At 36.1% G+C, this 17324-nt stretch overlaps 1 protein-coding gene across 2 annotated transcripts in view; it reads right to left on the bottom strand.

Moving 5' to 3' along the window:
* The window catches only part of SPATA6 (spermatogenesis associated 6), a 149403-nt gene that overhangs the window by 62207 nt on the left and 69872 nt on the right, over positions 1–17324 (bottom strand). For both annotated transcript variants that reach the window (XM_080802565.1, XM_080802564.1), the window contains exons 8-9: positions 12460–12547; positions 1986–2026 (exon numbers count right to left, since the gene is read on the bottom strand). In XM_080802565.1, coding sequence (XP_080658691.1) covers positions 1986–2026; positions 12460–12547 — 129 coding nt within the window. The remainder of the gene's footprint in view (positions 1–1985; positions 2027–12459; positions 12548–17324) is intronic.

Genomic DNA, 17324 nt, shown 5'->3' with positions numbered 1-17324 from the left:
TTTTATATATTTGGTTTACTTGTTTTCTCTTAACAACCCACTCAGACAGGGCACCTGGGTGGCCCAGTTGGTTAAGTGTATGACTCTTGGTTTTGGCTCAGGTCATGCTGAAGTTGGGCTCCACACTCAAGGCAGTCTGTCTGAGATTCTTTCTCCCTTTCCCCTATCCCTCCCACTTGTTCTCTCTCTCTCTCTCTCTTAAATAAATCTTAAAAAAAAACCAAAAAACTGTTCACATAATACACATATATTAGGAATCCACACCATATATCAGCTAATATGCTAGGTACTAGCAATTATCAATAAGCAGATCAGTAAGGTCCCTACCACCCTGGAACTTAGAGATTAGGAAAACAAGCATATTTTAAACAAAGATGCAAATAAAGATGAAAATAAATACATGATTATAAATCATGAAGCATAACTTGAAAGAAATGTACAAAGACAGGCTTATCCTTCAGGTAGAACAAACCAGGGTGGCTACCCTGCAAGATAAGGAATATTGTGCTTTTTGACCTATGTGTGTACACATGCATATATATTACACATACCAGTGTTCTTGTACGTGTGTGTGTGTGTGTGTAATACATTCCACATAATAGGACAGACCTGCACCAGGTGAATTATGCCAAGCACACACTCTTGCAGCAGCAGCCTTAAACAAGGGCACAGCCATATACACACACTATGCAAGAGACAGTTCCACCAATACCAATGCTATACTCATAGTCTATACTAATAGTTCTCAAACGCCAATCCTTGGATAGATGGCAAGAGAGCTGCATCAGAATCTCCTGGAAATGTGTTAAAAACTTAAAAATTCCAGTCTCCTTTCTTTACAATTTCAATTTAGTACCTGGAATGAATTTTTAAAAAGTTCCACCTAGATGATTTTGATACTCTGTTAGATTTGAGCTCTTAGTCATACAGTGCCTTGATTCATTACTTAACTGTTCCATACTTCCTTTATCATGCCCAAAAGCATGGCAAAATACTCAAACTATGCTGTTCATTGCTAGTAAACACAGAATAGATTGTTTTCAAGTAAACAAGCAAAGGTATTATAAGGAAAGCTATGATTTTGTTTTTGTTTTGTTTTCTCAAATACACTAACACGCCTTATCAAAAAGCTTTCACTTAGGAACAGAAAAGACAAACTCTGAGATGATGCTTATCAAAATGGAGGACACAAACTATTAGTGGTATGGCAGATAATTTAATATGGTACCCAAAGTGATTTTAGATGATACACAGGATTATTTTACATGGCACATGGACACACACTAAATAACACTGAATTACAAAAGAAAACAGGTATTATCTTTTCAATTCTCTTTCAGTCAGAAACCTTCAGTTAGCTATTGGTATGTTTCCTACACCTCTCTATTGTTGCTCATCTCATTTTAAGAAATAGAGAACATGCCTCAGAGCTTTTGGAAAACAACCTTTATCTAGCCAGAACTTTGTAACATTGTTTTGTTTTCACTGTATCCTTTAGAGCTATCATCCATTTAAAGCATAAGATACTGATTTTTCATTTATAGTAGTGAGGTAAATAAAAACTGAATTTAAAGAAAACAGCACAAATTACATGCAGATATTCTAAAAATTATAAGGATGGTCTATGAATGCAGTTGAGAAATAGTACTGTGCAAGTTATTACTAAAAGTAACAACCAATTTCTCTGGTCTATGTCTCTCTCACACACACATACACAAATACATTCAATAAGTAACTAATCTAAATGAATAATCAAAAGCCACAAATTGTTGTACAAAGACATTCAATGAAAAGTCCGTTCTATCACTTGACATTGTAGCCAAAATAATGATATTCTATGATATGACAATATTGTTTGTCCATTTTCTTGACTAAATGATTATGATAATCTCTGACCATATATATAAGAAATGTACATTTATGTGCTTTATGGCTTTTATGTGAAAGCCAGGACAATTATCCTTCTGTGATTTATATGTACATACCTTATAATCCTTGGGTCGGTAGCAGCCAAGATGAGCATGATCTGAAAAAGGATGTGTAAGAGAATTATATTATAGATATTTCAAATCAAAAAGAAGAAAATTTGGTTTCATCTTTGGCTTTTGCTATGATTTCTATGTTTATTTGTTTATAATTTCTTTGATTTCTATGATTATAATTTCATACAGCAGTATTCAAAAGTATCTTAAAATCCTTCAACAATGCCATATGAGTAAAGATGATACACAGCAAGCTAAAATCTGTATCCATTTTTCAGTAATTATGTGATTACACAAATACTATTATCATTGGAGTTGGAGATATCAGAATACAGACCAGAATAATTTTTTGTTGCTAAATCAATTTACCTACATGGAATGGATAATCTTTAGTAGATAAACCAGTTTATGATGAAATATAATTTGAATATATATATTTGATAGGTATTGCCAAACTGCAAGTGTTCCCATTCTTGGGAGTCCACACTAGAGTCAAGTGAGTATAATGGCAAGAGGACCAGCTTTAGAGTGTGGTAGCATAGGTGTACAGACCTTGTGACAAATACATCCACATTACAGTTCAGTGACTAGCACCTCCTGTATAACCTTGAACTCATTATTTAACCTTTCTAAGTCTCATATTCCTCATCTGTTTCATGTACTTCTTTCATAAGTTGTTTTAAATACTATATCAAGTGTTACATGTGAGGCAATAAAATAAATAAAATAGACTAACTTCATCATCAACATCGTTACTCTCAAGTCCTAAGTCAAACAAGCCTAAATGCAATTTCTGATTCCACCACTTATCAAATACATTACTTTGGTCAAGTTATATAAGTAATCCGTGTTTCATTCCTCATTTTAAAAGTATGAAGACAATGCCTACTTTGCCTCGGAGAGTCATAGTAATGATTAAATTATACCACTTATGAAAGTTCCTAGCACAGTATCTGTAACAAAGTGGATCATAAAACTATTCTAACTCTCTCCGGGATAAAGACCACTATATTGCAGATGCAGATTTTGGGTTTTCCTCATTACTTAAAGGAGTCAACACTTAAGTATTATAATCTCTGTATATTGACATTCAAGCAAATCAGAACCATAATTTGCAATTCTACTTCCTTATACATTCTAGTCAAAAGCATTCTAACATTCTATATTTTATTTTACCAAACCACCTTATTAAAAAAAAGAAATGATTATATAGATAAAGACCTAGGATAGTCCATAGTCAGTCAATTAAATAGCTTTCTTTTAAGGCACAAGACCTTGTTTGTTTTCCAAGTGTCTTGAACCATTACAGTGACCAGTTGAAACATTAATGTCTTGCACACAAGGCCAACTTTACCCTTTAAGTCAGTAAGACTCAACTTACTTCAAGTGCTTTTCAAAATTAAAAATAAAAATAAATCCCAGCTCAACTTCTCTTCCATAAAGTCTAATAATGTATAGCTGGCCACAGTAGCAGAAATAAAAGAATGATATGGACATAATGAACCTAATTCTCCACACGTGCTAACTTTGAAAATTAAGGTAATAATTTCTGTACTTGGTATATATCCTTTCTGGCAGCTAATGTAATATTAAAAGTATCAGTATATTAAAACTCCAGTATGTCTTCTGCTTTCCACAAACCATTTATAAATCTACCCTAACAGAGACAGATTTATAATTTTCTTTTATTTTTAGAGATCCAGCTGTTACTGAGGTTCCCGACGCTTGCACTTCATCACCCTTACCGATAATTACTCACTAACCTCACTAACTGTATTCTAAAAGTGGGAGATAAAGGAGATAAAAGTCATGGCCCATGCTTGTGAAATGCTTATAATTTACCTTGGTTAAGTTACACAAAGTTGAACAACAACAGCATAAAAGAAGAGGCTAAGTGAGAATGGTACAGGCAATTAATGTTATTTTAAAAAGTTGTATCAGAGATTAATCTCTCAAGGTTGAAGGCAATCAGAGAAAACTTCCTAAGGAGGAGAAAGCTAACCTGGGCATTAATGGATGGGTCACACTTAAGAGAAATATGAAGAAAAATTAGAGCTAATTCAGACTGTGCATGTATATATGTGTTTGTGACCTTGATCACCTTTGACTTTACTTCTTTAAACCTCATGTTTCTTGATCTGTAAAATGGAGATAAATAATGGTATCTAAAATTCTTTTTTTTTTTCTTAAAGATTTTATTTATTTATTTGACAGAGAGAGATAGATCACAAATAGGCAGAGGCAGGCAGAGAGAAGGGGAAGCAGGCTCCCCCCGAGCAGAGAGCCCAATGTGGGACTCGATCCCAGGACCCTGAGATCATGACCTGAGCTGAAGGCAGAGGCTTTAACCCACTGAGCCACCCAGGCGCCCATAAAATTCTTGATTATTGTAAGTAACGAACGAATATTAGTACTTAGAATCAAGACCAGCAGAAAACACATTCAATAAATGTTAGCTATTACCTGGTTCTCTAATAACCCCATGAAATAGAACAGGTGTTATGAATTGAATGCTGGTCTCCTCCCAAAATTCCTATGTTGAAGTCCTAACCCCCAAAGGGATGGGACGTTTGAGTAGTAATCAGGATTAGATGAGGTCATGCAGGTAGGACCCTCATGATGGAAAGAGCATCTTTCTAAGAAAAGAGAGCAGAGAGCGTGCACATGAATATGTGCTCACACACTCTCCCTCTCCCTCTAAAGCTCCTTCTCCATGTGTACACAAAGACGAGGTCATGTGAGCATACAGTGAGATGGCAGCTTTCTACAACTCAAGAGAGGAGATCTCAGAATGAAACCTACGTCGCTAACACCTCAATTTGGGACTTCCTAGCCTCTAGAATTGTGAGAAAAATAAAAATCTCCTGTTTAAGTCCCCTGTCTATGGTATTTTGCTGTGGCAGCCTGAGCAGACTGATAGAACACATAAGATGAGTGGATATATCTGCTTTACATTTCAGGAAGCTGACCTCCTCTATTGCCCCAAAGTAATGGAACTAAGGTCTTTGATTATTTCACACAAGAGAATCAAAGTGCCTTTAGTCTCAAAAATGACATCACATTCTGGATTTGTTAACAAAATGGATGTGATATATAATCAGATTAGTCAAGTATCAAGTAGTGACTAACCATATGGGTTAAAAACAAATATGATGGAGTGCCTGGGTGGCTCAGTGGGTTAAAGCCTCTGCCTTCGGCTCAGGTCATGATCCCAGGGTCCTGGGATCAAGCCCCACATCGGGCTCTCCGCTCTGCAGGGAGCCTGCTTCCCCTTCTCTCTCTCTGACTGCCTTTCTGCCTACTTGTGATCTCTCTCTCTGTGTCAAATAAATAAATAAAATCTTTAAAACAAAACAAAACAAACAAACAAAAAACAAATGTGGTAATCAGTCATCAAAATATTTCCATAGCAACCATCTAATACAGAAACTAAGGTCCACTTTGTACAAAGGTCACCATTCCTGCTGGGAGTATTCTGATAACTTAGAGCCTTTGCATCCTTCCTCTCTCCACAGTGGACCCTCACCCAACAAGCTCAAATATGACTCAGTCCTAAAGGACCAGTCCTGACATTAACCAAGAAGGGCTTAAGAAACTTTAATCTAAAACTTAGCATCCCTGTATTAGCTCATCCTTTCTATCAAAGTAATTCTTGAGCCCCATTCTGATGATTACAGCCAATATGTGTTCCCTATGAATCAATCCATATTCTGGCAACCTCTACAGTATTCCACGTGGAAGGGTACTATTATCTTCTTTTTTTTCATGCTTTCAAGGAATTGAACCCCATTCTGGTAGTGAGCACTACTACTATTGCAAAACATCCCAAATGATGAATGTGTGTACCTACAAACCTTCAAAGAGTATGCCCCTGGAGTCCTTTATCAGCAATTATCCTATTACTATTTCAATGCCCACATAACATCCTAAGGTTGGCCTCTGCTCTCCTGTGAATCTTCGTGGAGCACATAGCCATGCATTTGTTATATGCCAGTCCCTGTAACTGGAAGCAAAGCTAAGATGCCCAGCTTTATGAAATAAAACCAGGGTTTAATTTCTCTTAGGGGATCCCACCTTCTAAAAAGGAAAGACATATAACATGTGTTTTCTGTCTCTTGCTCACTTTTGATACCTTCACCAGAAACTGGTTTATCTGACCTCTGATGTTTTCATCTTTCTTATTTCTACTGTTTTCTGAAATCTCATCAGCAAAAGCCTCAGACTTTCCCCATTTTTGTCTGAAGTTCAGCAAACAGCAAACTTATTAGTGGCTGAAGAATGATGATCATGAAAAGATAAACTAATGTCTAATAAGCACATGAAAAAACATTCAACGCCCTTAGTCAAATGTAAATTAAAGTTTCAGTGAGACAGGGCTGCTTATCCACTAGAATGGTTAAAATAAAGGTAATAATAACAAGTGTTGTCGAAGATGTGGAGAAACTAGACCATCATACACTGCTGGTAGGAATGTAAAATGGTAGAGCCATGTTGGAAAACAACCGGCAATTTTTTTAAAAAGTTAAACACAGATTTACCATATAAACTGGCAATTCCATTCTCAGGTATCCAATAAATAAATAAATAAATAAATAAATAAATAAAGACATGTATCTATGCAAAGACTTCAATGCAAATGCTCAAAGTAGCATCATTCATAATGGCCAAAAGTGGAAACAAAAGTGGACTCAAGGTGAGAATATAGATTTACTGCGAATGGGTATGAGAAAACTATTTTGGATGATAAAAATATTCTTAGAATGGATTGTGGGGGGGGCACCTGGGTGGCTCAGTGGGTTAAAGCCTCTGCCTTCAGCTCAGGTCATAATCCCAGGGTCCTGGGATCGAGCCCCACATCGGGCTCTCTGTTCAGCAGGGAGCCTGCTTCCTCCTCTCTCTCTCTGCCTGCCTCTCTGCCTACTTGTGATCTCTATCTGTCAAATAAATAAACAAAATCTTAAAAAAAAAAAAAAGAATGGATTGTGGGGATTTTATAACTGTGCAAATTTATTTAAAAATCCTTCAGTTGTGCACTCAGAATAGGTGAATTCTATGATATATAAATTATAGGTTACTAAAGTTGATAAAAATGTTTAATAAATAATAGAAAATGAAGAAACTACAAAAGGGATACCTAAAATGACACAGCTCAGCTGCCCACTATCTATGAGATGAGGCACACATTTAAATAAAAGCTGAAACAAATAAGATATCTTGCTAGTAAGTATATATATATATATAATGACTATTTGCTATTTTACTCAGAATAGTAAAATGTTACCATTTATTATCCTCTATTCCAGTAATGACATACTAGCTTTCGGAATATAATTTCCAATTTATTTTACTTTACAAACAATAACCACCAAACAAAGAGGTTAGTGGAAGCTCATAAAAAGATTACAATCTTAGGTAGAACTGAAACTCATAAAAGAATCTTCAAAATGAAGAGAATAAGAGAAGATTCCTTCAAAGAGGAGACAGAATCTAACATCTTTTCATATTCTAAGCAAATAAAAAAGGGGCCAGGATGATGCCCTCAATTTCCTCCTCAAAAACACCAATGGTCAGATAAAGCTTACAAACATTCTTGTAGCACAAGACATGCTGAATCTCTTCAAAAGGACTGCACAAATTACAATTAGAATTATATACCATGGAAATTCCAGATAAAGAAAACGTGCTTGAAAAACTTACCTTAAAAAAAAAAATACATGTAAGTGGAAATAGAGAAAGTGGAGGAGTGGTGGTAGGAAGGAAGTTGGGGCAAGAAACCCTGGAGCCCAGACCAACCAGGGCTGTTCTGGAACTCTCCAACAAGCCACTTAACCTGTCTAGGCCTCTGTCATTTTTCCTGATCAAATTTAGTTATATTCATCCTCATGCGATTATTATGATGACTAAAATAGTCAATGGTGGTGAAATGGTATCCTATAAAAACTTAATTTTTAGGTAGGATAATTTGGCAAGAAAAGGTTTAAGAATTTCCATTAAAGTCACTAATGAAAATTCACTCTATCATAAGAAATTCCCATGTGCATTTTAATAGCTGATGAGACCCCAAAGCACAACCACGCAATTGCTAAACAGGAAAAAAAAAGGCAGTCAAAAGACAGGGACATTAAAAGTAGAGAAATGAGATGAGAAACTCTTTACAGTAGAAGGGCAAGTAATAAATGTACAAAGAATAGGGGATTTTTAAAAATCACTATTTGGCAAACTTTAAAAATAAATTGTTTTAAGCAAGAATCATCAGTGTATGCTAAAGGAGTCAAAGTCGAGGTGACAGGATATAATAGTCTTAAAATATCTCCCCATTAATTACAAAGGAAAGAGATAGCACCTTTATGATGCAGAAACCTAGCAGACCCCATCTTAATTAATGAGCAAATGAGTATCACCAGTAACAAAGCAGTATCACATGCTTTCTGACATATTGCACTGAGAGTAACCCATCACATCTGTTGTATTCTGGGGGGAAATGAATAATATAAATTAAATCATGAAGGAAAATCAAACAAACCCAAATTGAGGGACATTCAACCAAATAACTGGCCTATACTCTTCAAAATCATCAGTGTCAAACACAAAGAAAGATTAGGGAACTGATCCATTTTAAAAAAATCTAAAGTGTTCTGCAGTTCCTTGAGTACAGATCCTTTACCTTTAACTTGAGGAACTACAGAACACTTATGAAAGAAATTGAAGAAAACACAAAAAGATGGAAGACCATTCCATGCTCATGGATCAGAAGAATAAACATTGTTAAAATGTCTATACTGTCTAAAGCAATCTATACTTTCAATGCCATCCTGACCAAAATTCCACTGGCATTTTTCAAAGAGCTGGAACAAACAATCCTAAAATTGGTATGGAACCAGAAGAGACCCTGAATTGCTAAGGAAATGTTGAAAAAGAAAAACAAAACTGGGGCATAACATTTCCTGATTTCAAGCTTTATTACAAAGCTGTGATCACCAAGACAGCATGGTACTGGCATAGAAACACACACATAGACCAGTGGAACAGAGTAGAGAGCCCAAATATGGACCCTCAACTCTATGGTCAAAAAATCTTTGACAAAGCAGTAAAAAACAAACAGTGGAAAAAGGACAGTTTCTTCAATAAATGGTGCTGGAAAAATTGGACAGCTATGTGTAGAAGAATGAAACTTGACCATTCTCTTATACCATACACAGAGATAAACTCGAAATGGATAAAAGACCTCAACGTGAGGCAGGAATCCATCAGAATCCTAGAGGAGAACATAGGCAGTAATCTCTTTGAAGTCTGCCACAGCAACTTCTTTCAAGATATGTCTCCAAAGGCAAAGGAAACAAAAGTGAAAATGAAATTTTGGGACTTCATCGAGATCAAAACCTTCTGCACAGCAAAGGAAACAGTCAACGAAACAAAGAGGCAACCCACGGAATGGGACAAGAGATTCACAAATGACACTACAGACAAAGGGCTGCCATCCAAGGTCTATGAAGAACTGCTCAAACTCAACACACACAAGACAGATAATCACGTCAAAAAATGGGCAGAAGACATTAACAGACACTTCTCCAAAGAAGACATACAAATGGCTAACAGACACATGAAAAAATGTTCATCATCACTAGCCATCAGGGAGATTCAAATCAAAATCACATTGAGATACCACCTTACACCAGTTAGAATGGCCAAAATTAACGAGAGAGTAAACAACAAGTGTTGGAGAGGATGTGGAGAAAGGGGAACCCTCCTACACTGTTGGTGGGAATGCAAGTTGGGGCAGCCACTTTGGAAAACAGTGTGGAGATTCCTCAAGAAATTAAAAATAGAACTATCCTATGACCCTTCAATTGCACTATTGGGTATTTACCTCAAAGACACAGATGTAGTGAAAAGGAGGACCAATGTTCATAGCAGCAATGGCCACAGTCGCCAAACTGTGGAAAGAACCAAGATTCCCTTCAACAGATGAATGGATAAAGAAGATATGGTCCATGTATACAATGGAGTATTATGCCTCTATCAGAAAGGATGAATACCCAACTTTTGTATCAACATGTACAGGACCGGAAGAGATTATGCTGAGTGAAATATGTCAAGCAGAGAGTGTCAATTATCATATGGTTTCACTTACTTGTGGAACATAAGAAATAACATGGAGGACATTGGGAGATAGAAAGGAGAAGTGAGTTGGGGGAAATTGGAGGGGGAGACGAACCATGAGAGACTGGACTCTGAGAAACAAACTGAGGGTTTTGGAGGGAAGGTGGGTGGTAGGTTGGGTGAGGCTGGTGGTGGGTATTATGGAGGGCATATATTGCATGGAGCACTGGGTGTGGTACATAAACAATGAATTCTGGAACATAGAAAAGAAATCAAATCAAATCAAATGAAAAAAAATCCAAATGCTGGCATTGTCCGAAAAAATGTAACAGGTTTATTGTTAATTGTTATAAAGTCAAACTGCTGAAATGTGTTCACTGAAAAAAAAAAAAAAAACAAAACTAAAGAGTCATGTTAACTGAAGCCCATGCATGATGTGGAATTTCTTTTGCTATAAAGATATTATGAGGACAAGGAGCAAAATCTGAGTTAGATTTATAGATGTTATTATTATCATATCATTGTCAATTGTCTGCTTTTCATAATTATATCACATAATATCTGCCTTAGTCTCCTCAGGCTGCCATAACAAAATGTCATATAGACTGGGGGGTGCTTATACAATGGTTCTGGAGGTTAGAGGTCTGAAATCCAGGTGCCAATGCAGTCAGGTTCTGGGGATAGCTCTAGTTCTGGCTTGAAGATGGCTACCTTCTGCTTGTGTCCTCATGAGGCAGAGAGAGAAAGCAAGATCTCTGGTTTCTCTTCTTATAAGGGCCCTGATGCTATCATGAAGGCTCCACCTTCCAAACCTTACCTAAACCTAATTATCTTCCAAAGGCCCAGTTTCCAAATACTACCACATTTCAGGTTAGAGCTTCAACATAAAAATTTTGGAGGGACACAATTCTGTCCATAGCAATGTCCTTGTCAAAACAACAACAACAACAAAAAAAACAAAAAAAACACATCTTTATACACACACACAGAGATGGAGGCCGGGGGTGTGGTGGGGAGGAGACAGAGGAAGAGGGAAAAGCAAATACAGTATCTGTGGATTCTGAAAGGTATATAGGGATTCTTTACACTGTTTCAACTTTTCCGTAAGTCTGAAATTATGTCTAAATAAAAAAGTTAAAAAAAAAAAAGCAGACCTCACTATTAACCTCTCTGATTGTACCTCTACATAGGTAGCTGACTGTGGCAATCAAAAGTTACTGGAAACTCTAACAGTTCTGCTGGAAAATACCTAATAATTATCAAGAGAAATCAGAAGCTTCAGTGCATTCCAAAAACATCTTCCAAAGGAATATCTATATTGAAGTTATTTTTGATTTTCTTGTTCTTAAACCTTTTTTTCCATGTCCATACATTTCTTCCAAGAGGGGAAACAGAGTATAACATCTGTTCCTAATTTCATATAATCTGCTATGGTGGTTATTAAAGACTTATTGACTACCACATCTATCTCCCTGCTACTGCTAAAAAAGCAAAATAAATGAGCACAAACTCTGAATGTTCTCAGAGAAAAATGTTTCATTTCCCCATTAAAAAAAAGAGAGATTCTACACTACAGTTAGAAATGAAGAGAGATGGGAGCTCACATGCTATGATTATGTTTTTTTCACTGTCTCTCTTCCTTCTTCCATGCCTTTATCAATGTGTAGTGAATTAACTTAAAGGCTGCTCGGGAAGGCTTGCTGAACTGACCAACCAACAATTCTAGATATTAACACTCAAATATCCCTAATCACATAATACTATTTCATCTTCTTCATAAAAGTCATCTTCAGATTGAACTTAAGAAATAACTTCTCTGACCATTAGAACCAGGGCCTATGATAAAAAAAGATTCCTATAAACTAAACTTAAAGGACATTATCTTTTCAGAAATGTAAGTGTTGTTATAATGACAGTGGATATTAAGGCCTGTGTGCTAAGGCATTTTACATGGTCATATATACCATGTTATCTTCATTACTTGAACTCTTCTTTACTATGGTGTTTCCCAAAGCCTTTTCCACAAACTAAGGAGTATATGTTAAGGTAGGAACATGGTTCCATAGTCAAATAAACTTAGAAATTGTTGAGCAAAGCAAAATCAGGTCTTTCTTTTCCTTCACTAAGAGGTTATCAGTTTTTAATATGCTACTATGTAATTTGAATCTCAAAGAGGGAGGTAAGTTTATAGCAGCACAGAAATTCTATTATTTTTAGAGAGTACCTATATGGGTGTCCCACAAGTTGTAAAAAGTAGCACTATGCCTTATTATCCAAAAACACAGCAAAGAATCTATTTTTGTTCATTGATGCAAGTGAAAGGCTTGACTGTAGCCAAGGCAACTAAAGCAATGAAGAGAGACAACCTTTAACTTACCGTTGTGCATCCTGGACCATCCATCTCTTTCACAGTCTCTGCCAGAAGATCCAAATAAAGCATCAGCCCTGGGACTTGGGGGGTCGACCTAGAAGAAGAAGGATTGAAAGTCAAAAAGAACCTAAATGCTCTTACAGTCTCATGGCACCAGAAAATCAACTGAAGCACATAGACTGTGGTCATCAGGTTAACAGGATAGTGCCTGTGTGAGTCAGGCATGTTCTGAAGCCAGAGCTTAGTTGAGTATTTTGCTGTTCAAGTTTAAATAAAATTGAAATTAAACTCCAGAAATTTTTAATTATAAATTTGAGTCTATTTTAAAATTAACAAATTTATAGTTGAAATGTCCATTACCCCATTGCCTACTTGGCCTTCCATTATAAAGCCACAAAAAGAGGAATCTATTTTGCCATATTTAGAAAGCAAGTTTAGCCATTTGCTACTCAGACAGATGTTGAATTCAAACAGTGTCTTTACTCAGCTGTGTCTAGAGCCCAGCATGCTCAGTGCTTTATAACTCACAGATTATTGCAGTCAAGCATGATTTCTAATGAAAAAAAAAAAGAGTGATATAAACTGTAAAAAAGATAGCTCTATTCATCAACATTAAAAACTTCACCCATAAAAGGATACTATTTTTTTAAAGATTTTTATTTATTTATTTGACACAGAGAGAGAGAGAGAGATCACAAGTAGACAGAGAGGCAGAGAGAAGCAGAGAGAGAAGAGGAAGCAGGCTCCCTGCTGAGCAGAGAGCCCGATGCGGGGCTCGATTCCAGGACCCTGAGATCATGACCTGAGCTGAAGGCAGAGGCTTAACCCACTGAGCCACTCCTAAAAGGACATTATTAAGAGAGTGAAAAGCAAACCATTTAATAAAAATATATATTTGCAAATAATTATCTATAAGGCATTAATATCCAGAATATATAAAGAAGCTTCTAAAACCCTGAAAAAAACTTCTCAAAAGTGGGCAAAGAACTTAAATACATATTTCTCCAAAAGATATACAAATGACCAATAAGCACAAGAAATATTTTCAATATCATTAATCACTAGGGAAATACAAATCAAAATCGTAGTGAGATACACTTCATGATGTGAATGTACATACTGCGACTTATCTATATACTAAAATGGTTAAAATGGTAAATTTTATATTGTGTATGTTTTACCACAATTTAAAAAAATTAAATTTTCAAAAAAGGAAAATGAAAAGATCAGTCATAGAATGAGAAAAAAATATTTACAAATCATACCTGATAAGGATTTAGAATCCTAAATATATAAAGCAAACTTGAAATTAAATATCAAAAAGACAAAAAAAAACCAATTAAAAGTTGACGAAGAACTTGAATCGACATTTCTCCAAAGAAAATATACAAATGACTAACAGCACATAAAAAGATGTTTGACATCATTACTTATTAGGGAACTGCAAATCAAAACCATAATGAGAAAAAAAAAAAGCCATAATGAGAAACCAATCCACACCCCCTAGGATGGCTATAATAAAAAGAAAACAAAAAGAATAGTAAGTGTTAGTGAGAATGTAGGTAAAGTGAAACCCTCTTACATGGCTGGAGAGAAGGTAAAATGGGACAGGCACTGTGGAAAACAGTTTGACAATTCCTCGACAAGTTAAACACAGACACACCACATGGCCCAGCAACTCCACTCCTAGGTATTAAAACAATTAGGCATGAAAACAGGTACTCAAAGATGAACTTCTGGGACTTCATCAAGATAAAAAGCTTCTGCACAGCAAAAGAAACAGTCATCAAAACAAAGAGGCAACCCACGGAATGGGAGAAGATATTTGCAAATGACAGTACAGATAAAAGGTTGATATCCAGGATCTATAAAGAACTCCTCAAACTCAACACACACAAAACAGATAATCATATTAAAAAATGGGCAGAAGATATGAACAGACACTTCTCCAAGGAAGACATACAAATGGCTACCAGACACATGAAAAAATGTTCATCATCACTAGCCATCAGGGAGATTCAAATCAAAACCACATTGAGATACCACCTTACACCAGTTAGAATGGCCAAAATTAGCAAGACAGGAAACAACGTGTGTTGGAGAGGATGTGGAGAAAGGGGAACCCTCTTACACTGTTGGTGGGAATGCAAACTGGTGCAGCCACTTTGGAGAACAGTGTGGAGATTCCTCAGGAAATTAAAAATAGATCTTCCCTATGACCCTGCAATTGCACTGCTGGGTATTTACCCCAAAGATACAGATGTAGTGAAAAGAAGGGCCATCTGTACCCCAATGTTTATAGCAGCAATGGCCACGGTCGCCAAACTGTGGAAAGAACCAAGATGCCCTTCAACGGATGAATGGATAAGGAAGATGTGGTTCATATACACTATGGAGTATTATGCCTCCATCAGAAAGGACGAATACCCAACTTTTGTAGCAACATGGACAGGACTGGAAGAGATTATGCTGAGTGAAATAAGTCAAACAGAGAAAGTCAAGTATCATATGGTTTCACTTATTGGTGGAGCATAACAAATAATATAGAGGACAAGGGTAGATGGAGAGGAGAAGGGAGTTGAGGGAAATTGGAAGGGGAGGTGAACCATGAGAGACTATGGACTCTGAAAAACAACCTGAGGGTTTTGAAGGGGCGGGGTGGGAGGGTGGGGGAACCAGGTGGTGGGTATTAGGGAGGGCACAGATTGCATGGAGCACTGGGTGTGGTGAAAAAACAATGAATACTGTTACGCTGAAAATAAATAAAAAATTAAAAAAAAAAAAAAACAAAAAAAAAACAGGTACTCAAGTGGAAACTTGTGTATGAATGTTCATGGAAGCACTATTCACATAACCAAAAGATGAAAACAGCCCAATGTCGATCAACAGATGAATGAATAAACAAAATGTGGTATATATCCATACAATGAAATATTATTTAGCCATTAAAAAAAAAACAAGTACTCATACAGGCTATGAAATGAATGAAACTCGAAAACACTGTGCTAAATGAAAAATGCCAGATAAAAAGTCTACATATTGTATAATTCCACTTAGGTGAAAAGGCAGAATAGGAAAATCCATATGTGAAGCAGATTAATGGTTGCCAGGGGCTGAAGAAAGGGAGAAATGGTGAGTAAATGCTTAATGAGTGCAGGGTTCCTGTTTAGGATGATTTAAAAAGTTCGGGAACTAGACTGCAGTGACAGTTATACAACATGTACTTACTGCCACTGAAATTATACACTTTGAAATGGTTGAAGTGGTACATTTCATGTTATATTTTACTGCAAATAGAAAAAAAAAGATCCTATTCTGTATTAAGGAAAAAGAAAGTAATTCTGTCTAACTTTTCTGGGATAGATGTGCCAGTTTGTTTGGGAGCATGCTAGTTGGTTTATTGAAACTGCTCCTTACTAGGTAAGACTGTTTTTCTCACAATGTATGCAAAACTAGAATGTCTTTCCTAAAAGTATTAACTCTTTACATATGCATGTATGAAATTATTATTATTATTATTTTTTTTTTGAGAGATAAGGGAGGAAGGGAGGGAGGAGGAGGGAGGGAGAAAGAGAGACAGAGAGAGGGCGCATACAAAGGAGGAGGAAGGGGCAGAGGGACAGAGATAATCTTAAGTAGACTCCATGCCCAGCTCGGAGCCAGCTGTGGGGCTCCATCTCACCAGCCCGAGCTCACAACTGGAGTCAAAATCAAGAGCCAGACACTTAATCGACTGAGCCACCCAGGAGCCCATGAAATTAAAATTCTGTTTATCAATTTATTAAGTGCTCCTGAAATCATGAACGGCTACAGGGGAAGAAAAGACATCTCTATGTAAATACAATTGGAAAAATGCTGTTTCCTATATAATTTACATCTCTATGTAAATACAATTGGAAAAATCCTGTTTCCTATATAATAATTTTCTTTTCTTTTTAAAGATTTATTTATTTATCGGAGAGTGAGAGAGAGAGGAGGGGAGGGGCAGAGGGAAAGGGAGAGAATCTCAAGCAGATTCCCCGCTAAGCCCAGAGATTGATGTGGGGCTCAATCTCATGAACCTGAGATCACTACCTGAGCCGAAATCAAGACTCAGACTGAGCCACCCAGGCACCCCAATGGAAGCAATTTTCTAAACTGTAGGCTTAGAAGCATGCATTTTTTTCTGTTCATTGGAAAGCTGTGAAGGAAATCTCTTCAATGAAAACATTAAAGCCTACACTCAGCAATATTAGAATTATTCCACTTTGAATACTGGTGTGAAAAACAGTAATTTAATGAGCATTGGAAGAGCAATTATTTCCCTCAACAATTTTTTTTGTGGCTAACTCCCACTATTACTGGTTATTTTGCACATAAGCATTTTAATTAAAATGCTACTATTCCTTCAGATTAGAATTTAATATATCCGTTCTTTTCAACTTAATTTACAACTGCGAGCAGTCATAAAATGAAAGCTTTTCTGAAACTGCCATGAAACAAGCAAATCTTATCTGGATACATCCAAACAACAACAAAAAAAGGTGGTCAGCACCTATAAACCAGTTCTATAGAAAAAAGACAAACATAATCACAATAACCTCAATAAAATATTACCACTTAAAAGTACCCATTATAAGTTTTCTTTTTACAATGAAAACAATGTGTTACTTAAGGTTAAAAGAATAAAGGATTTATAGTCAAAATGTAAAAATGGAGTGAAATGTTGCTTAATATAATTACATCTAAAATTAAGAAAAATATATCACACACAAAAAATCTGAACTTTCTGATATTTTCAAAACCCCATTAGACTACCCAAGAAGCATCTTTACATTTACATTTACATATCAGAATTTAGAAAAAAATGAATTAGACATTAAAGTCAGAAA

Source organism: Martes martes (genome assembly GCF_963455335.1).
Source record: "Martes martes genome assembly, chromosome: 4".
Lineage (NCBI taxonomy): Eukaryota > Metazoa > Chordata > Mammalia > Carnivora > Mustelidae > Martes > Martes martes.
Note: the sequence above shows the minus strand (reverse complement) of the source record. Positions and strands in the feature narration are given on the sequence as shown.